Source organism: Onychomys torridus, chromosome 4, assembly GCF_903995425.1.
Source record: "Onychomys torridus chromosome 4, mOncTor1.1, whole genome shotgun sequence".
Lineage (NCBI taxonomy): Eukaryota > Metazoa > Chordata > Mammalia > Rodentia > Cricetidae > Onychomys > Onychomys torridus.
Genome location: NC_050446.1, coordinates 47,003,399 through 47,026,081, shown reverse-complemented (window position 1 = coordinate 47,026,081; position 22,683 = coordinate 47,003,399). Strand labels below are relative to the sequence as shown.

The 22,683-nt window shown below is 45.7% G+C and overlaps 1 protein-coding gene across 1 annotated transcript in view; it reads right to left on the bottom strand.

Annotated features, from left to right (window-relative positions):
- Myo3b (myosin IIIB) overlaps positions 1-22,683 on the bottom strand; it is a 336,688-nt gene that overhangs the window by 288,899 nt on the left and 25,106 nt on the right. The window contains exon 6 of the mRNA XM_036185605.1: positions 13,821-13,966. Coding sequence (XP_036041498.1) covers positions 13,821-13,966 — 146 coding nt within the window. The remainder of the gene's footprint in view (positions 1-13,820; positions 13,967-22,683) is intronic.

Below are 22,683 nucleotides of genomic sequence, written 5' to 3'. Positions count from 1 at the left end.
GGAAATGTGTGCATTGTTGAGAAACAAAGTAATAACATTTATTTTAAGATTATGCCGCTTTCCAATTAGAGGCCTTAGCACTCAAACATATTTACCACCTTTACATTGCCTGAGCTCCACCCATTCCCTCAGCCTGTTTACGATCATAGGAGCAATCCCAGAAGGAAGGTGGAAGGAGCCATCCTCACTTCTGAACTGTTAGTAATACAACCAGAGAAGACAGGGCCTGGCCAGGAGAAAGCACTGCCTGGCCAGGACTGTGGCGCTGCTGACTTGCAGCTCTCTGTGGCTTTGGTCTCCCTGTCTGGGAAATGGGTATAGCATTGATTTTCTGGGCCTAAGAATTAGCTGAGATAATACTCCACGTAAGTTCTTTTCTTTCTTTTCTCTCACATTTACAAACTCAGCTAAAGGAAGGCTGATGGGCAGAACAAAGCAACAGAACTTCCTGTGGTGGTCTGAATGAGCATGGCCCCCATAGGCTCACAGATTTGAATGCTGGGTCCCCAGTTAGTGGAACTGTTTGGGAAGGATGAGGAGGTGTGGCCTTGTTGGAAGAGGTGTGTCCCTGGGGGTCGGCTTTGAGGTTTCAAAAGCCTAATCATTTCCAGTTCTGCTGCAGCACCATGCCTGCCTGCCTGCTGCCATGCTCCCCACCATGATGACCATGGACTCTAACCCTCTGAAACTGGAAATACACCCCCAATAAACTTTCTTCCATAAGAGATCTTGGCCGTGGTACCTAGCACAGCAAGAGAAATATAACTATAGTACTTACCAAAGGGCTAGGTTAATGTAATGGCTACCTGGGAGGTGTAGCTTCGTGGTGAATGCTCCTGTTTCCTGGGGCCACACTTCTTTCTCTCATGTGGGGTCTCTGAGTCCTGTCCTAGATCACTCTTCCACCACCCTGCCGTATCTAGAGGAAAAGCAAAGGGTGTCCTTTGCTGTGACGCATCCATGCAGCAGGGCGTCAAGGACAGGAGTTGGAACTGTGTGTCATACTTAAGCTCACTATGGGCTCCAGGTTTGACAGATGAGCAGATTGCCAAGTAAAAACTCTGAATTCTGTTGTTCTGTGTCTCGTCACCACCAGTATTCTCCAGACTAGCACTGACTCACTGCTGAGCAGATGGACTCAAGGCTGAGCAAAATGCTTTTTCACTTATTTGTGTAATTCTTCTTAACGCAGACCACATATAAATATATCCCCACGGTTAAAAACTTTAAGAGAGTCCTGCACCGCAACACATCCTTAATCCCAGCTAGTCCTTCCTCCATCGTCTACTGTTAGACCCCATTGTCACCAAAAAATACCTATGAGGAATGACGTAGGATTGAACATAGCTTTTAGTGACTTTCCATCAGCTTATGACTTATGGATGAGATTTGTCATGATCCCAGAGGTCTGAAGTCCCCTCTAGATGGCTATTTATGACATTAACACAGAACCTAGGATCTCTTCTCACTGTACCAGGCTTATCTAGCCCACCCCCACCCCCCCCCCTGCCTGACAGACAAGGATGAACAGGACACATCACCATGTAGAGCACCGGTCTTACTGTCACAAGCTGGAGAAAACCAATGAGCCAGAAACGCTGGTTTAAGAACACGTTAGAACCAGAGGCATTGATTGGCTCTAGGAGACAACCTCCAACAATAACCTTTATCAGATCCACAGACTAATCATCCTCATCTTACTTGATCCAGAAGCACTGGGCTCTCCCTGCTCCTTACTTCCTTGACTTTAAGAATAACATATCTTTTAGTTCTTGCGTTATCCCAGTGGTCACTCTTTCTCCAACTCCGTTCCTGGTTTCCAGGAGTCTTGCAGCTGTGATACTAAGTGCCTTCTACATTCTCCCACATTTGGGTCTCCAGTCTAGATGCCTCCACTGAACTCTAGACTCCTGTGTCAGCTGCCTACTCAACGTTTCCAGGTAGCTGACAGATCTCCACCTCCATGGCTGAGATGGACGCCTGCTGCATCTTGCTACCACTCCTCTCTGCCCACAACCACCTCACTGGGCATTCCTAGTGTCTGACTACTCAAACGTAAGCAGTACAGTCATCAGCTCCACCTTCAAATTTCAGCCATGATTGAACTCTGTCTAGCCCTGAAGCTGTTCTTCCCTCCACCCCATCATGAAGAGTCTCTTGCCTTGTCTCTGTGTCACTCTCTCCAGGCTCCTTCCTAACTTCTTGTTCTCCACAAGACATCTCCATCTATTTCCACAGAAGTCACTTTGTGCTGCTTTTCTGTCGAAAGCACAGTGGCTTCCCATTCTACTCCCAGAAAAAAAATCCAAATCATCACAGGGATGCATGAGGCCATTCTGCAACACCGGGTCACTCCCTGCTACGGCCTCTTTGCTGTCCTAAGCTGTGCCATTGTGTTCTTACCTCAGGGTCTTCGTACTTCCTTCCCCTGGCTTGCTCTTTCCCCCCATCAAGACTTTTCTCTTTGCCTCGTGAGAGAAGCGGTCCCTCAGCTTACATTAAATTATACTGTAGCTAACTCCACCTCATCTGTCACTCTCTGCTTCCCTTGCCTGCTTTCTGCCCTGAAGACAGGCATGCTATTAGTCAGACTTTTTATCACTACAGCAAACCCCCAAGAAAAGCAACTTAACCAAGGAAAGATTTATTTTGGTTCACGTGACCAGAGGTGTCACAGTCCATGGCTTCCTAGCGCCATTGCTTGCGGGTCTATAGCGAGGAAGACTCTCACAGCAGAAGCACATGGCAGAGTAAAGAAAAAAAATCTCCTTCAAAGACATGCCCCTAGTCACCTACTTCCTCCAACCAGGCCCCAACTTCAAGCCCGTTGGTGAAGTCAAAGCCCTTTGGTCTGCTGCAAGCAATCCCTTCTCTTCATAGTACCTCCATCCGTGGAATCTAGCCTTCCACACACGAGCCTTGGGGGGCATTCGTATCCGAACCACAACAGGCATTTATCAACACTTACCATATCATAATAGACTTGTGCATGTGTTGGTTGTTTCTCTCTTCCTCTAGACTTAAACTCCAGGAGAGCAAGGACTTTGTGGTGTTCACTGTGTGCCTGATACAGTAGTATCACGACCATAGTAAGTGCCCAACAAATACTTATCAAATGATTGAATAAATTAGCCCTGGCACCAGTTTACAGTCCATTTGTAAGTAGGTCACCATTCACACACATACTCTTGGAGAACTATAGAGTTTTAATTAGGAAATGCTTGCATTTTGCCAAACTCATTTGGCAAACTTTATTCCCCTGGGGTCATTCTTTCCTTACTTGCAATTTTTTTGCCAGAACATAGATTTTTCTTAAAAAATTCCTTTCCAGTTAGAGAACACAGGATTACCAAGCCAATGAACTATTTCTCTGCTGAGAGATGTCTTTAGCTCCAGTTGGGAATTTTTCTTTTCTTTTTCAATAGACACGGAAGTGCTAATTTCCAAACTTTGGAAGGAAGCAAAAGGTAAAGCCGAGAGGACCCAGGCCCATGCTCTGTCAGCAAAGCAAAGACACTCAAGTGACCGGAAGTGGAGGACTCTGCCAGATCACGTGGGCCACCACAGCAGGCTCAACACCAAGCCGAGCTAAAGGGAAACCGCTAGCTCTTTTCCTAGCCTGGGGCTTGGTTCCAGGAGTCAAAACGCATGAGAATAATCAACTCCTCCCTCCCAACGTCTAGCTTCCTCCTCGGCATCCATAGCAGAGGTTCTGAGTCTTTTCAGGTCACGGACTCTTTCAGAATTATGGGCTTTGCTCTCTACAGCTGTTATAACTAAGCTGTAAAAAATACAGTGGCTTAGAAAAAACAGAAATGTGTTTCACTGATCTGGAGGAGGCCAGAGGCCTGAAGTCCTAGTATCCGCAAAGCCATTCGCCTCCAGAAGCCTTTGAGACAAACGGCTTCCTGGGCTCCTTCCAGCTTCTGTGTTCCTTGGCTTCAGAGTGACCTTCTTCCTTATGCGTGTGTCCATGACCACCTCCAAATCAACCCCTTTGCGTAAGGACATGAGTCCCATTGAGTGAGAGCCCAGCCTAATCACCTCATTCCAGCTTAATTACTTCTATCAAGAGCTTATTTCCAAATAAGTTCTCATTCTAAAGTACAGGAGGCTAGAACTTCAATCTATCTAGTTTGGGGGTGCATACCCCAGTTAAGTCCATAGCCGTCACCACTGACAGTTCACTAGAACTCTTTTTCTATTTGTATAATGCCAACTCACACCACTGAACATTCCCTACCTCTTTTCTCAGTTTGCAGTGGAGGGTGGGCATGGGAAAAGCAGACCCAAGTGTTTTCAGGGAGGACCCTGGTTTTAAAATACCAACAGCAGTCTGATAGTGGTTGGAGGTAAGGATTAATACTTTAGAATTGTCTGGGGAATGTGAAAATATAATGTATGATTATAAATACATTTGTAAAATCAATTATATATTTATATGGTGCTGCACTTGACCCCAGAACAATTAAATTTAAGTCTCTGGGAGTGATGCCCAGGCAGTGGTGTTTTTAAAGCCCACATGACTGAGGACCCTGTTTCTGGGTGGCAGTAAACGGTCCTATCCTACAGTTGGTGGCTCTTGGCAGTCTTCTCTAGTGAGCACTTGCAAGTTACATCAAGGTCATTGAAGAAAATTGTTTGTGCAGGCCCCTCTGTCTCAGGGCGCAACATTCTTTTTTGTTGTTGGTTTTTTGTTTTATTTTTTTGAGACAAAGTTTCTTTGTGTAGCCCAGGCTGGCCTCGAACTCACAGAGATCCGCCTGCCTCTGCCTCCCAAGTGCTGGGATTAAAGGCGTGTGCCACCACCACCCAGCCAGAATGCAACATTCTTGCTCATGAATGGTGCCTGGTTTTTGCCCCTTGGAGTGGGCAAAAACATTTCCCCATGTGGCAGTGGGAGTGTGGTGACCCAGAATGAAACACCATTCCAGTTGGCTAGGACAGCCAATGTGAGAAAAGACAACTAAGATCTTTGGAATTCCCACCTGTCAAATGACATATCAACTACCCCTCCTTTAAGAGTGTCGGACAGGCCACCAATGTCCTCCAACCGATGAGACATTTGTAAATGGTTCAGCAGGCAAGACCACCAATAAAGTCCTCCCCAGGCCTCCACATCATGCTCTATCCAGTATGCTGACATTATTACCAGTATTTCTCAACACACTCTTTCTGGAAGTGAGAAGCCACTGCTACCACCTCCCGTTAGCCTGTGTTTTCCCCATTTGTTCACAAAGATATCACAGTAGTTTCCCTAGGGCCAAAACTCGGGCACATTAGATCAAGAACACTTCCTATTCATAACAGTCCTACAGTCACACCAGATGGGGACATGAGTTTGGTGAGGCTTGCTCATGCTAACCCACGTTAGTCTTAGTGAGCACTGGTTTTTCTTTTTAGAATTCACAGACTATTCATGGGGGTAGGGGAGCGGGGATCTTAGTCACCAGCTGAGTGTGAAGGTCCGCTTACCAGATGGTAATTTGCAGCCTCTGCCTTCTTCCTTGTGGAGAAGATCCAGGGCACACTTCTCTCTCAGCACCCCTCTAGCCCTGGTCCTGTTCTCCTATGCTCTTCTAAGACCCCTGACAGTGGGCAGCGACTTCATCGGTGTGTTCTCCTGTGCCTAGCTATCCTTCTTCCCAGCCAAGAAACTTGAACTCATCAGGAACAACTAGGCTGTCCTCACAGCCCTCTTACCCAGCTTGGGTTTCTGCTTCCTCTTCCCAGTGTTTTTGACCTTCTAGGCTCAGGGAGAGAGAAGTAATTCCCTCTGGGAGGAAAAAAAAATGAGTACAAAATGACTCAATGTTGAGTCCTCGACCTTGGATCTGGGACTTCTGATACTGTCCCCTTACCTGAGGATGCAAAATAAATAATTCTAGAATCCTGGGGTAAGCTGAACCTTCCAAGGGTCAGGAAAGGCAGCCAAGGCAGAAGGATAAGTCATCAATTAAACATAAGGCCGCTGTACACTTGACAAGCAAGCCCCTTCTAAAGATTACAGCATTTCCTTTCAGAGTGGACATAGTGGGAGTTGGGTCCTAGACCACACCTGCTTCCTGATGGGAAGCTCCTGCCATGGTATCCAAGTGTGGGCCTAGGCACAGGGGCTGGCCTGTCTCCAACAGTGTGTCTGTTAACTCCAAAGGGATAGTGATGGTGGATATCAATAGCAAAGACCTTGATACTGAAGTGCTATGTAAGAAGTAAAAATTTATTAAGGACCTGCCTTTGTTCTCTCTTAATTCCTAATCTAATCATCAATCAATTAGCTGAACTGTCAAATGATTGATCTCATGGGTGGCGCTCCAAGAATGGGAGCTGTCAATTCCTCAGCTGCCATGAAAGAAGATTCCTTTCCGGGTGGGTATTCCCTCGAGATCTCTGCTTTAGTAACACCCAGCACAAACTGAAAGAACATTTACCGTGTATCATTCCGAGCTCTTCACACCCTTACACTCCTCACGACTCTATGAGGCTGGCTCTATTTCTATCCTCATTTGACAGGGGAGGAAGCTGGACCATTCGACATGAAGAAACTTGGTCAAATTCACACAGCTGGAAGAGAGTGGAACTGCTGGGACAGACTGGCTGTGGAACACAGCGATAAAGTAATTGTGAAACTGTACCATTTTTCTACCCTTTCCTGAATCTTGGCTCAGAATCCTGTCACCAATGTGAAAACAACCCCGAGTAGAGGCCTTCTAGAGGATGAGAAACCACACAGAATACAGCTAAGTCATCATACCACAGGCATCCTAGACTAGCCAGCTCCAGCCCCACCCCCAGCACATCCCAGATGTATGAGCAAGTCTAGCCGTGATCTGTAGAACCCCTGAAAGAACCACAGATTCCTGAGAAACACATTATTGTTGTATGGAGCAACTAATTAGGGAGTGTTTGTTACACAGCCCTAGAAAACTGATACAAGCAGTATTGGCTTCCTAGTGGGCTATATCTGACTCTAGAACTCTCTGTAAATGGACAGCTTCTGCAGTGAAGATCCTCCAGGCAACAGTTTGTCATTCTTCATCTCTGCCTTGCCCATCCTGCCACTATGTCAATCCATGAAGCATTTGCAACTATTCCTTCCCATGAGTGCCTGCTTTTTCTGGAGTTGAAAAGAAGCCGGGGTTCACGGTCCCTTTAGTACTGTTTTGAGCTCTGTTTCCTTGCTGGTCTTCTTTGCGCGTCTCCATCATTTAGGAGCTAAGTCCGATTTAGCCTAAGTGAACAGTGCCAGCATAATGAAGGCAGGGTTAATGAGGGAGAAAACACAGATAACACTGTACGTCAATGCTCCGCAGTTCTGGCCTCTCCTTTTTCCCAGGGTAAGCTTCTTCCTCAGCCTGGGTGGGGACTGGTAGTCCCTGAAGACATGCTCGGGCTCTGCCACCTGATCCCCAAAAGAAATGTTGCGAAACCGCATTCTCCCTGCCTGCCAGGACTCAGAGGAGCAGCAAGCTGTACCTCCACAGGAACTAATGGTCCCAGCTGTTCAGTTCAAATTAGAATAGAATTGGGAAACTGTTTCATAGGGTGGAAGTCTTCCGGGGCATGCCTGCCAGGGCCCTCCAGCCACTGGATTCCCAAGGAAATGGAGTGTTAAGTCCTGGGTACCAGGGATATTCCAGAGGCAGAGGAGGGGCATGCACGCAAGGCATCCTGAAGGATGCTAGCTAAAAATGGAATGTGAAATATCATCCAAAAGAAAGACTCATAAAGGATAATTGTTTTCTATTGGAGTATATCAAAACTTTCTGCCATTAGGTAGTTTATAAATGCTAAATGATGGTAATTCTCCTGGTACTTCTTGCTTTATGAGTGAAGTTCGGATTGTGAAGGTTCATTGCTTGAAGGGCCAATAATGAAGTGGCTTGGGCTACTGAAGAGAAACCAAAACTCTCCGGGGCAAACCCATCCTTACCGTGCCATTAAACACCCACTACCCCTACTCATTCCATTTTGAGATTAAGTGTTTAGTTTTAATTTCTTTCCCTTGTATATTACAGCCTTAAGAGAAAATGTCTTGTGATGATTCTGTAACAGTAAGGCAATTACTGGTGACCCAGGGATCCCCACTGCCTCCACATCCTCTCACAGCTGTGTAGTGGGTGAGGACCACTGCCTCTGCATCCTCTCACAGCTGTGCAGTGTGTGAGGACCACTGTGTCCCATATCAGAAAGATCTGATTTGTGAGTTTAGAAAGTCATAATCTAAAGGACTTTATAAAGTCCTTTAGCAAGATGGAAAGCCAGCCTCAGGACTCTCTTTTGAGACAGGAGTCAATTACAGGCCTCAAATCCCTGAGGAAAACCTTCAGATAGTCTCATAACTGATTCCATGGGTGACTTGCTCACCTAAACCCCACCACCCACAGTATTCGGGCAATCCAAGAGGATCCAGACACTGGATTCTCAATGTCTGACCCCCCTTCCTTTTTTTCTTTCTACCCAGACTCTATGTTTCACTTTTACCAGTGAATGGGGGAGGGGCAGAAGAAACAGGCACTCCTCAGAGCCACACCCAGACATGTTCATTTCTGCACCTCATCCAACTGATTTTGCAAGAATAAAGTTAAAGATGCCGAAAGGCAGCGGATGTAGACATTGCTAAGTTCCCAGTGGGCTGAACGCTAAAGCCTTTCTGTAATAGTAGCTTAGAAGGTAGAGAATATTCCCCTCTCCCCATAAGCATAATGTTCTAGCCGAGACTAAGTCCTCAGCCTGGCTGTCAAACTTTATTTAGCCACAAAAAAAATCTAATAACACACCCAAAGTAGAGAGTGGCTTATTGAATGGCTTCTTCCTCAATAGATGCTTAAAAGTACTGTTTTCATGAGAAAATGCATTCCAGCTCAGGATGCCAGAAGCAGACTTTGATTTTCCCCAGCACTCAGAGCAAGCTTTCTGACTGAAGAAATAACAGGAAAAACAAAGAAGGGTGGTAACAGGGACAGTGCTACCTTCTCCAGAAATAGCCCTGGCCTGGCACATTCCAGTTTGCTCGGAGTGCGCCATGAACAGAAACTTCTGGATACAGAGACGCTATCCTGAAGCCTCGCTCTGCTCTTATATAACATGTTCTACAGATTTTCAGTTTAACTACTTAAGTGTTCTAAATTAGGAAATAAAAGGCAGTTGCTTAAAAGGGAGCTTGAAGAGGGGATGGATTTCTGCGTGAGGGGTCAGAAACTGATGAGTCCTTAGAGATGTCCTGTGTGCACCTCTGATGATGCTCTGTCTAGTCCTCAGTTCCTTGACTGCCACAATCACTGGTGCTGATGGAATTTCTGACTTTCAGGTTGCTGACATCACCTTAAAATCTGGAATGGGGGCAGGAAGCTAGGCCTAAGCATCTTAAGCACTGGACCTGTGCCCCATCTGTCTCTGTGCACTCTGGTGCCATCACTGCCTGATGTGAGTCCAAGGAGGGTTTAACATTTCAGGATGCTAGCAAAATATGTGAGCTTTAGAGTCAGGCTCCTCATAGTCACATCATTTCACCTCCCTATGTGCAGTCCAGGGACCCGCTGCAAAATCTCTGTGGGCTTTCAGTCACCTGACCCAGAAAAGGACGGGTGACATCACCCCCCTCACACGCAAGGTGGTGAAACACAGAATTCTAGGCCTGCCACACAGTCTCAGCTGCACGGTCCTCATCATTTGTCACTCATATTCGTCTCTTCTCACCCTTTAGCTAAGTGTTTGGAATTTTTGCCTCTCAATTAGTTTCACAGGGAATTCAGTGACCAGGAAAGCTGGTTAATGTACTGGGTTGAATTGTGACTTGAGACCATGACCTCATTCGGAACCAGGGTCTTTGCAGCTATGACAATGGCAGCATAGCTGTTGCCCTGGAGATGTGTTCTTATTGGATTGGGATCCCATGTCCGTGGAAGAGATGAAGAAGAAGACACAGGGCAGAGGACTATGAAAGAGAAGATGGGAGGCCACAGGTCCTCCAAAAGCCACCAGAAACCCTTCTCAGGGGGCTCTAGAGGGAGCACAGCTCTGCTGACTGTGCTCCTTGGCCTTGTGGCCTGAAGGACTATGAGAAAATAAGTTTTGATTTTTCAAACCCATCACATTTCTGGTAACCTAGTGTGGCAGCCCTGGCACCCTCGGTTGATTGGGAATAGGCAATTCTGGAACACCTAGCTTTAGTGATGGGAACGTGAAGCAAAGATTGTCTCAAGTTCTCCCCTTTTAAGAGATTGTGTACTGCAGGAAGAGCTCTCTTTGGGGAAAGCAATCACCAGCTCCAGAGATCGGAATGATCAGGCCAGCTTCTACTGGGACTCTTGGGGGCTTTGTTTTCTTTTCTTTTTCCTTCTTTCTACAGAGAATAAAGTGGAAGCATGAAATCATGAGACACTGAGCAAAGCCGTCCTTCATCAGGCCATGAGTAAATAAATGCACAACGTGATTCTCAATGCTGGTTCAGTAAACCCATGTGGTAACCCACACAGGTCTCCATTTTGCCTTTCTGGACCCATTCATAGTGGACAAAGGGAATCATTAACTGAAGACTCTGAGCTAAAGAAAGAAACATGGTTACCAAGAGAACAACATAATTGTACATTTCTCTTAACCTTACTAATTCATGAAATTATAACTGTAAAATAGATCCCCTCTAAAGTGAAATATATATTTTATATATGTAAATATATTCATATCGTGTGTGTGTGTGTGTGTGTGTGTGTGTGTGTGTGTGTGTGTGTGAGTGAGAGAGAGAGAGAGAGAGAGAGAGAGAGAGAGAGAGAGAGAGAGATCCTTCTAAGTCTTGGAAATTTAATGGCATCTTCAAGAAAGAGACATGTAAGAATAGAATTCACAGATGCTCAGAGAAATGGTTTCATTCTCTTCCTCTCTTCTAACTCCAGGAAAAAAAATAGCAGCAGACAGCACCAGCAGTCAGGGGGTGACTATTTTTTGGAGCAAAGGCGTTAGACAAGATGACACATGCTGACAGGTTCAGCAAATAGTGGATGCTGTGCCAATCAGCAGATAATTTCTGTGTGTTTGCAGCGTAGGAAGAACTGTGAGTCATGGTATTTCAAAGACAGGTCACGTCTGCTGTTTGTCATCTTGTAACGTGAAGGTCAGGAGAGAGGAGAAGGCAGGTGGGGCTGCATGGGAGCAGATCGAGCACATGCAGGCAGGTCCTGATCCTGATCCCGGTTCCGACGGGCTGGGATCTGTGTAAGCGCTGACATCTGAGGCTCGCTCCAGGATCCAGAAGGTCATTAACTCCTGAGTCCTTTATGACTTCTGGAAGTTACTTCTCCCATGACTCAGTCAAGCTTTGCTTTTCTTCCCCCACTGGGTCATTTACTCAGTTTATTTCCAGGAATAAAGTAATTGCAAGGAAGAGGCCAGCAGGGAAATCCAAAGAAGGAAGCCATGCGTTTTCTGGATCCCAGGGTATCATGAAATGGATAATTGTTCAATTGAAGAAAATTCCAGTATACCGAAAATATATTCAAATGGGGGTGGGGGGCACTGAAGCCAAACTGAGTCAAGACTTTTTGTCATCAATGTCATTTTCAGGGAAGGGAGAGGGAGGGAAGGGCAGAGAGGACCTACCCTCATGAAAAAAGTCATCAATTCAAGTGGATTTCTAAAATATGTAAATGGGAACTGGGTGAGGTGGCTAGAGATGCTTGCTACCAACACTGACGACCTGAGTTCAATCCCCGGGATCTGAAGGATGAAAGTTATTCTTTAACCACTTCACAATACACACTCTCCCATGCCCTCCAAAATTAATTATTTAATTATTTAATTAATTTAAGAATTTTTAAAATGTAAATGCTTATTTCCTCCTTCTCCATCTAAGAGTTCTTCGGAGGAAATGGTACATTTTAGCACTCAGAATGAGTGTGCTCGTTCACACAGCCCTAGTCAATCCATAAGCTTTCAAAGAGAACCCTGCGATTCTAACAGGAAAATTCTTAAATAACATGGTGAATACAAACCTATAGAGTTCTCCCAGGGTTTAGGGACAAAACAGCTCTCCAGCTTAAGCAAAGAGGCTGTGTTTTGTTCTTTTCTCTTCTTCCTGCCTAAGCATGCCAAGCCAGCCCATCAGAGCAGTGACAACAGGGAATGTTGGGAATCTGCAGAACTAGATCTGACAATTCCTGATCCAGCATCTGAACAGGAGAAAGGAAGGAGAGAGGCAGTCTCCAAGAGAGAAACAGCCTCAGCCTACGCCGGGGTAGAGACCAGCTTCTTCCAGCTGCCCCTGTTCCCGGAGCCATTCTGTATCAAGGCAGGGAGAGGGCATTTAGTCATTTCCCTCCAGATCTGAAGGCTTCTCCCGAGATGCAAGAGGGCAATGAGGTGCTAGAACAGGGATGATCAGAAAGCAGAGGCTGTGGACACAGAAGTCAGCTAAAAGCTGTCACCAGAGATGAAGGGTCTATTGACTCGAACGCATGGCCCCTTGTGTACATGCCGACACACACAGACACACACCTTCTTAGCTAACTTGAATTTATCAGCCTGGGTGAATTTTGAACGTTTGCTATGTACATGAGTGCATACTTTAAAGGAAAAGAAAAGACTAAATATTCCCAAGTAGATAATCTCTTCACTAAACACGCTGCTATTTGGGAAACTATGTTGCTACAGTGAGCAAGCACTTGTAATATACCGAGCTGCACAGAGGAAATCCTTCCAGACCCAGTTTCTCATTTCCTGACACGTTCCTGCTCCCTGTGCTGCTATTGGCTCCTGCACCCTTACATCCCCTTGGATGCTCACCAGACTATTAATTTAAAAAAGCCAGAAGCCTCCTCGGCTCCACTGGTCATCATCTCTTGCTTTTGTGTTTTGGGAAAGGCAAGAAGACCAGCCGGACCTGAGTGAGGATCTGTTTTGGGAATGTTAGTTGTTGGGTTGTTCACATCTGGATTAGGTATAAAGCGATAATATTATGATGATGAACGCTGGAGAGCTCCATCTGCATATAAATAGACCTAATCAGTAATGCAAATTGCAATCTCCAGAAATTTCTAAAGGCTGCGGATAGCTGCGCTTTTTGTGTGGGTAAGGGAAGGTCAACACGTGTATTGTTACATCAGATCAATGGCCCAGAGTCTTCCTTTGAAAGAGCCATTTGGAAAATACAGATTACCTATCAATCTGCACCCAGGCTGGGCTAGGCTTCCCATTGTTGGACCTTTCTAACACGGATCAGTTCAATTCCTGTGGAAGAACCATACTCCTTGTACAGACCCCAGATGAACACAGAGAGCAGAAAATACACTTGCATCTAAATCACCTCCAAAGACTCCTCTGAGAGGACTGTCCCACTGAGTTAGAAGTAAGGGGTGAAGTTAGGTGTATGGATAATATGATGCTTTTCAAACCGAAGTCACTGCTGAGCTGAGTGGATACAACAATATGTGTTTTGAGGTGTCCCAAATTTCCCAAATATTGGAGGAAGTATACTTGAAAAGAAAACATCAGTGTCTAGACCGACTATGGAGCCTTAAATTGCATCTGTGTTCCTCTTGTACAAAGCACAAAAATGACCGTGGGGTGGGGGTGGGGGATTGAATTTAGTGCTGGAAAGCTGACAATTGTTCCATGCTCCCGTCATTTCTCAGGGGTGTGATCTTTCAGAAACATCCTCTCCTTGTGTCCCTCTAACCCTGTTGTTCTTTCTCTTCTTTTTGAAAAGGAAACATATTTCACAAACAGGCTCTCTCGAATTTGGAGAGAAATTGTATACCAACTAGCTTCCCCTCCAAGACCGGTTCTGTGAAGCACTGGTGAGTCAAGAGCGCCATCTGGTGTCCTACCTTGGGATCTTAAAGAGCATCTTCACAGGGTGCATCTCAAAGAGGGGAGGGTCTCCATCTCCCAGCTCAATGGCTGTGATGCCCAAAGACCAGACGTCACAACGAGCGTCATAGGATGAGTCATACTGCTGCTCACAAGCAATGACCTATCAGACAAAAACACAAGACACAACGCATCAGCCCGCTGTCACCCCAGATGTCGTAAAAAACCTTGGGACTCTGCCCCCCTTTCTGTTCCATTGACTGTGTTAATACTGAATGGTAGCAGCAAAATGTTTGTATTCTAGGCCTTGTTTGTGCGTAATTGATTCATCATCTGATATAGTCACTAACATTTTTCTTTTTCCTTTCTTTTTGAACCAGGGTCTCGCTATGTTGCTGAGGCTGGTCTCGGATTCACAAGGCATACCTCTGCATGTCCCCTTCTCCCATTCTCATGCAACAGACATGAGGGACAGGGTTGCAGAAGGATTTGTTACCTTTTTAAAAATGTGTTAGTTCCATTCAAAAACAATGTGTTGAACCCTCTCAGTACCAACAGTAGCACAAGGGAGTGTATGGGGAAGGGGCCACTCTGTCCTCATACGGCCTGCTTTTTTCTTTTCTCTTTCTTTTTTTTTTTTTTTTTAAGGTTTTTATTTATTTATTATGTATACAGTGTTCTGTCTGCATGTGTCCTTGCAGGCCAGAAGAGGGCACCAGATCTCATTACAGGTGGTTGTGAGCCACCATGTGGTTGCTGGGAATTGAACTCAGGACCTCTGGAAGAATAGCCAGTGCTCTTAACTGCTGAGCCATCTCTCCAGCCCCGCTTTTTTCTTATTTTAAAAAAAAGGCTTGTTATGTTGTGTAATCTGCGCCTCCCTACTTGCTGCTAAATTCTTTAGAGCAGTTGCTCTAAAGGATGGCTACTGCTAGTCCTCAGAAGTGTGACCCACTGAGCAGGGGTGTGTTGGAAGACCCCTATGAGTAACAAAATGGAAGATCCACTCTGCTCTGTGGTTTCCCTTTTACTAACAACATCTGTGCCCTCCTCAGACCTCAACAACTGTTTGCAGCTGCCCTGCGTTTCCTGGTTTAACCGGGAAGAACAGCAGCCAGTCAGAAATGACTGCAGGCTTGTCCTCGGGTTGGCGATCACAAAACCTCAGAGGATTCATTTTCTATCAATGTTCTGTGTCTGACAGGAAGAAGCCCCATTCACAGATTCGTGACTGTCACTCGAGAATAGGAGAAAGGACCATGCAGATGGTGAAGAGGGACCCAGCACTCCCCATTGACCTTGATTCTGCCTCTCTGAGCAGGCAGGAAGCTGATGTGTGGGGGCCAAGGACTACATTGGTGAGCACAGGCTGGCCAGGCTGCTCCCCTCAGGCCATTGTGTTGTCTTGGCTCTTACTCTGATTGAGACAACTACCTTTGAGCAGACAGGGGACAGGTCTGGCCTACACTCCAATAGATTCCCCTGGCTACGAACTGAGGGCAGGGTCAAGGAGAGGACACACAGTTCCAGCGCTAATGTAGGATCCAGCCATGAAGGGTGGGGAATAACCAGATTCTGAATGGAATTCTGAAGGTTGAACCAACTGGAATTGTGAGCAAGCTTATAAGAAACAAGACTTGTGGATAATGCTGAAGTGCTTGACCTGAGCATGTACCAGAGAAGTGGGGTTTACTGAGGTGGAAAGGATGGAGAACCAAGTTCAGGTCTCAGAACTGAAGCTTTCCAACTCCAGGTGTCAGGAAAGTCTCTAAAAGGAGATATTGATTTTAAACCCTAAGGCCCCCAAGACTCCCTACTGGACTTCTGGCCTACATAATCATAAGAAAAGTACTATGTTCTGTATGTGGCTCCCCCTACCCCCCCATTACATGTTAGAAATGTAATTCCCAGTACAACAGTGTCAGGAAATGTGACCTTTGGGGAGATGTTCAGTTATGAAGCTTGACCCTCTTGAATGGATTCGTGATAATACAAGCCCATGAGGACGGAAGGTTCTCTTGCCTTTCACCATATGAAGAGAGTCAGGGACCCTCACGGAACCCTAACACCTTCATCTTCATATCCTCAGAGCTTAGAACTGTGAGGGAATACATTTTTGTTCTCTATAGATTGCCCTGCCTTGGCTATTTAGCACAAAGTAAATAAACACAATAAAAAATGTATGTTGTAGGGCTGCAGAGATGGCTCAGCGGTTAAGGGCACTGGCTGCTCTGCCAGAGGCCCCAGGTTCAATTCCCAGCACCCACGTGGCAGTTCATAACTGTCTGTAACATCCAGTTCCAGAGGCTCTCACACAGACACACATGCAGGCAGAACACCAATGTACATAAAATAAAAATAAAACAAACAAAAGATAAAATAATACAAGCTGCATATTTTTAAAAATATGTTACTTTGCCGGATAGTGGTGGCACATGCCTTTAATTCCAGCACTCGGGAGGCAGAGGCAGGTGGATCTCTGTGAGTTTGAGGACAGCCCAGACTACCAAGTGAGTTCCAGGAAAGGCACAAAGCTACACAGGGAAACCCTGTCTCAAAAAACAAAACAAAACAAAAAAACAAAAATCAAAAAACAAAAAAAACTTACTTTGAGCCCCTGTGTTGTAGGATATTATTTTAGGATATGTTACTTTTTTGTGCCATGGAACATTTGTTTAATGATGCAAAGATGTGTTGCATTCTTTTATGTTGCATTTGTTTAACTCTGTGAAGCTGTGTTTCTGTGCCTGCCTAAAACACCTGATTGGTCTAATAAAGAGCTGGATGGCCAATAGCGAGGCAGGAGAAAGGATGGGCGGGGCTGGCAGGCAGATAATAAATAGAAGGGGAAATCTGAGAGGGAGAGAAGATCCAGAGAACAAGGAGAGGAGGATGCTAGGAGCCAGCCACCCAGCTACCCAGCCAGCTATGGAGTAAGAGTGAAAGTAAGATTACAGAAGTAAGAAAAGGAAAAAGCCCAGGGGCAAAAGGTAGATGGGATGATTTAAGTTAAGAAAAGCTAGCAAGAAACAAGCGAAGCTAAGGCCGGGCATTTATAAATAAGAATAAGCCTCCTCCGTGTGTGATCTATTTGGAAGCTGGGTGGCGGGCCCCCCAAAGAACAAAGAGCCAAAACAACAACACTACCCTTGGGTCTTTACATTGCTACAGCAGTGATGGGAAACTAACATATGTACCGTCTTCCATAGCAGGTCACTGGGAAAATGTTAGGAGCTTCCCCTCCTCAACCTCAGCTCTTACTCTCTCTGATGCATTCGATCTCTCTCTCCTGGTCTCTGAACTGAAGAACATTCTCCCACGGACCTGTACCACGGGGCTGGCTGCCACCCCTCCGTCTGAACAGAATGTCTTCTCGCAGACTATCCTGTCATGTGTTCAAACTAAAGTTCAGATTGCTCTGAATCTGGAGCCAGAGGCTGTTTCAATGCCCCTAAACACCCCCCACTCTCCTCACCCCAATCAAGTGAGAGCCTGGAGCATTATGAAGGGCCCCAGAGAAGGCTCCTTAGCACCTCTCTGGAAGGACGTCTTGAAAGTGTGGGACAAACATAATTTTAGACCTGTCAATCAGCAGACAGTTTGCCAGATTACTCATGACACCGTGATGGGCCTTTCGAGAGAAAGAAAAATAAGCTCTACCCTCCCCCAAGGAAGATCTGGGCCAGCTGAAATATAAAGCAGACCTCTAATAGTTAAATGGCAAGCCATGGCAATCATCAGTGTCCTCAGACAGTGTGCACTAACTTGTCTGGTCAGGGACGTGTGCTCCAACATCTCAGGATACCAGGGAAAGACTGCTGAGGGAGACAATGCCAACTGTCTTCCATTTCAGCCTCCAGGAAGACACTCAACTTCCAACCCTCTCAACCGGAACACAAAATGCAGTTCCAAAACCACGTCCAAGTGGAGAGTTGGAGGCGTGCTGACACTTCCCCAGCGCTGTCATCAAATATTTTAAAACCGGTTTCAACTTGTCTTTGCAGACAGACACTGTTTTTCATAAACAGAAAAAACACCTCTCAGCCAAATTCTTCTCCAGAACTCAGCTCGTTCTAACCAAAGAAACTCTTCCAAGGAAATTTATAGAAAATTGCACTGATAAAACAATTCACAAACCATTACTTTGTAGCCAGGAGCCACACAACGTGCTAGGCCCCAAAGAGGGAAAGTCAAACAGCACAGTTTAGTCTTCACAGACAACCCTGAGGTGGGTGCTCTTAGCTCCTTTTGTAACTGTTTACTCAGCAAGAGTAAATTGTGGGCAGACCTGTGAGGATTATTTTTAATTCATAAAAGGATATTTATTTATTTAGGTTTTTGGAAACCTGATGGATTTTTTTAAAAAACGCTCTAAGGATGCCTCCCACCTGAAGGTCAGCACGCCTTGTAAATCGATGTCCTACAAATCTAGCCAGAGCATCTCTTTGAAGAGGAGAAAATGCACTACAGTTCTTAGCATCCTCTTTGTCTCAGAGTAAAGCTGAGTTAGTCATGCTGTGACTGTCTTTGATCGCCTTGCCTCAGGAGAAGGGAACTTCCGGGAAAGGACTTCCGGAACTGAATCTTTGTTAGGAAGCTCTGCTAAGCAGGGAGAGCAGCTGTGGCAGGCAAAGCATGGTCATGAACGAAGTTGACCAACTTCTGGAGTCACACTGGAAGTGTGGAAATGGAGAGGTTGAGATGAAGTTGACAAAGGTCCAGAATCCCACAAACCCCGTCCTCTCGCACACCTTCATTATCACCTCACTGCCCCACGGTGATGAATGCGTGTGTTTCTCTGTCACCTCCAGTAGAGACATGGTGTCTATGTGAGGAACACAAATGACAGAGAGGTGGAGGAAGGGGAGAATAGACCCATGAAAGAGTCCAAGGGCAAACTGAAGGACTTAGAGGGACATGTTAATGAACAGTGACACATTCGAGCCCGGGTGGCCAGAAGAATGACAATTTCATACACAACACTGAAGAAATCCTTTTGTTAGTTGAAAGTGAGTCTGTGTTTACTCCTACTCAGGGGTAAATAGTCACTTATGTCTTCAAGATCGTTCCTAGTTTTTCTTCTTCCGTATGTGGATGAAGCCAAAGACTCAGGCAAACTGTGTTCCACCCCTGAGCTATGTCCCCAGCCCTTGGTTTATTATGGCTATTATTTGTTTTATTTACATGTACGTCTGTGTGTGGGTCTGTGCATGTGAGTACAGTGGCCATGGAGGACAGAAAAGAGCATCAGATGCCCTGGAACAGGAGTCACAGGCAGTTGTGAGCGGCCCACTGTGGTGCTGGGAACTGAACTCAGGTCCTCTGCAAGAATGGCAAGAAGTGCTGTGCTGTTAACCACTGAGCAATCTCCCCAGTGCCAGCCCTTGTTTCTTTTTTCCTTTCTCTCTCTCTCTTCTCTCTCTCTCTCTCTCTCTCTCTCTCTCTCTCTTCTCTCTCTCTCTCTCTCTCTCTCTCTCTCTCTCTCTCTCTCTCTCTCTCAATGTGTATGCACATCTCACTATGCAGCCCAGACTTGTCCTGAACTCATAATCCAGGACCTCTCTTGATTTATACAATGATAGGATTGGGAGAAGAGTCATTTCTACCATCCCTTCCAGCTCTAACAGTCTTTGACTTCATGATTTCTAAGTAAGTGACCTTGGAATAGTACTTGAAAAGGAGGGGTCAACATCCCCATGCAAATTAGCTAGAGAGCAGTGTGGGTTATTCTGGGGCAGGCACTTACTTGACGGCTGGAACCTTGAAGGGATGTTATCACTGATATTTTGTAGAAGAAATTAAGGTCTATGAAAAGAGACCAGTCGCTGTGCTAATACCTCCGTTAAAGAAGATGAACTTCAGCCACAGAGCAATTGTTTGGCTGCTGGCTAATGGAGCGTGTCCAGGTTCTTACCTCAAAATGCAAACTTAGGGCTCTGCTAGTGGTACTTGGGTTGTACTGTTGCTTATTTTAGGAGGAAGGGAAACACTAATGTCAGGATTACCAGCAGTATCTATGCACTGGCAGCCTTAGTGCCCAGTACCAATCACTATCCGACACAGAGGTGGCCTTGAGTTTTCCAAATGGCAGTTGTAACTTACTCTGGCCTCCAAAACTTTTCTTTCAAGAGGAGACAGGGAATAAGCAGGAGGTCTCTGCAATGGTTTAGGTCATGGAGCACAGGCTAGCAGTCCAGCCTGGGGAGACGGCTCTTTTGAGTCTTCCTAGTGGGAACTGGGGTCAGGTTACAGACTCCTTAAGGCCTCCTAATGACCTCTTCCCACCCTGTGATGAGTGAGTGCCCTCCCTCTGCCTTCAGGAACTTCCAAGGCATGGTGTGAGTGTGTGTGTGTGGGGGGGGGGGGGTGTTCCTTGACTTGATGCCACAGTCACTTGGCCTCACGGTCTCCTTGTCCTCAGAATGGTCAGTTGAGTTCTAGTAAGGACAGCTGATGATCTCCTCTGGGGCCAGCTTTGGGGTGGAGCAGTGCTCTTGGGTCATGGAGACTCTGGCCTCTGACATTGAGGAAAACGCAGTGCCGACATCTCCATCTTGGTTTTAAAACCCCTCAGTGAGGGCATCTGACAACATGTTTAATCTCTCTCTGCTCTTCTTTCCACACAGACTGGGCAGTCCATTTCTCAAGGGCATCCTCCAAAGTATTGTTGAGGAAAATACTGATTATCCCACCTTTTCTTTGGCACTGAAAGCTTACAAGCCCATAAGAGGGCCATTGGTGCTGGATAACTTATTTATTTACTCTTGCATTTTGTCAAGTGACTATAGGAATCGTTAATTATTTTTAAACTAAAAACAGCAAGTCCTTCATTTGACCTTTGTCCTGCAAGCACAAAGATTAAAATGTTGGTCTGTGTTTCCTTCTTCCGGAATATCTACCTCAGGGTTCTTCATCAAGGAACCACCAGGTTAAAGGTGGTGTCTTGATTACAAAACCAGATTCCCAAGAGATTAATCAAAGGGGAAAGCACAGATTCCCATCTGTCCCCGTTTCTACAGTGGGTGCAGGGCTGAAAGATCTCTCTCACTTCCTTGGGGCCACCAGGGCCTGTGCAGTGCCCTATAGCTGCAGCTGCATTTCAGTCCAGACGAACAGTGGGGCTCACTGATGAGGCTCCCAAGAGGTGGGCAAGAGTTTCTTCTAGAAAGACCTGGGACCTTCTTCTCAGAGCCCAAGAAAATAGCTCTGTTTATCACAGGCCTTTCTATCTGCAGAGAACACCTGGACCACACTGGATGTCTAAAGGCAAGAAACTGTCTGCACAGGAGCTCCAGAGCTCAGGAACCTAGATTTCTCCAGTAAGGTATTTAGCTTAAACTCTTATCAAATAATATCAAGAGCTTCTGGCCTACACTCTCCTCAATAACACCTTCAGGTAGACAGGACTATCCAGTGTTTTTCTCTCCTAAGAACTTTCGAATGCTAAAAGACAATTGGTCTTCTTCAGATTGTATTTCTCCACTAATATTTCTGAGTGTCATCATTAAAGATTTAATTAGGTTTGCTTTCTGTATTCTGATTTCTCACCTTGCTAGAATCAATCATGCAGTCCAAAATTATAACCACAGGTCGAGATTAAATTTACATTCAAGTACATGGGCAAAATGCTGTTATCTCAAGAGCTAAATTCAGCTAAATAAGAGGCAAGGCAAATAGACCCAAAGCGACTGCTCCCTGGCTGACCTTGAGCCCCAAAATGCTGGCGACAGACTGGCAAATACGATGGGCTGAGAACCAGGAAGGTGAATAGGATCCTTCATTTTGCTTACACAATCCATGCAGCACAATTGGCAAGAATCATTGATTAGAAAGCCTTTTAATCATCTCTGCAATCAGAAATGCCAGCGCTAAGATTCCAGTGGTAAACATTGTTTACCGGTTTCAGATACAAACATCTTCCACGGTTACATGCCTAGGTGGCCAGTAAAGAAATGAAGTCCCCTCCTCCCTAGAAGGAAATATTACTCAGAGGAGGGTATACTAGAGATTTTCAGAGTGGTTTTGGTTGGGTTGTTTGAGTTTCGTTTTGTGGATCAACAGGAATAGATATCCTTGTTATTCTTCACAAAGCTCAGGAACCAGACTGAATCTATATTTTATGCATCAAAAAAAAAATGCAAGAAATAACCTCAGACTGTTCTTTGAACTTTGGAACAGTCTCTAATTTAAATGTGTTTTTCAACAAGTCTTTTTTTTTTTTTTCCTCAAACTTGTAATATTCAGCCAAAGCCTTTAGAGAAATCAACTCAGGTTCGAATTTAAAATACACACCGCGGGCTTATATAACATCAACTTCCCACCACAGCTGGTGGAAGGTAGAGTGGGGACTCGTTCTAGGTTTGAGGCTAGCACACAACTTACATTTGCACCTACATTCTCTGAGACCCTGGGAGCATGCACCATTCCTTCCTGGTCTGGTAAATCCCCTTCCCAGAGTCAGGGTTGGCACCCACATGCTCCCCTGTGAAAGGTGAACCAGCATGCCTAATTGTACCTATGTCCTTAGGACCTTAGGGACCCAATCATCCTGAAGGCCTAGTGCATTCCCTGTACACCCTGATCCAGCAGCCTCCTCCATGCAGACAGACACAGGAAGACCTTGGGATTCATCAGACAAGGAAACTGGAGTCTCCTATAGGCAATTAGTCACACTGTTGGTTCAAAGGCAAGGTGGGTGCAAAACTCCATGGTTCCCAGTATCACCTGAGTCAGGTACATTCTGGGGATTCTTATAATGTGGAGAATGCTGGGCCACCACCAACGACAGTGCATTTTCTTTGAGTAGAATAGAAGAGAAAGTAGCTCTCTCTTTCCTCTGCCAGTTACAGCCCCCACTACAAAGAGCAAACCAGGGGGGTT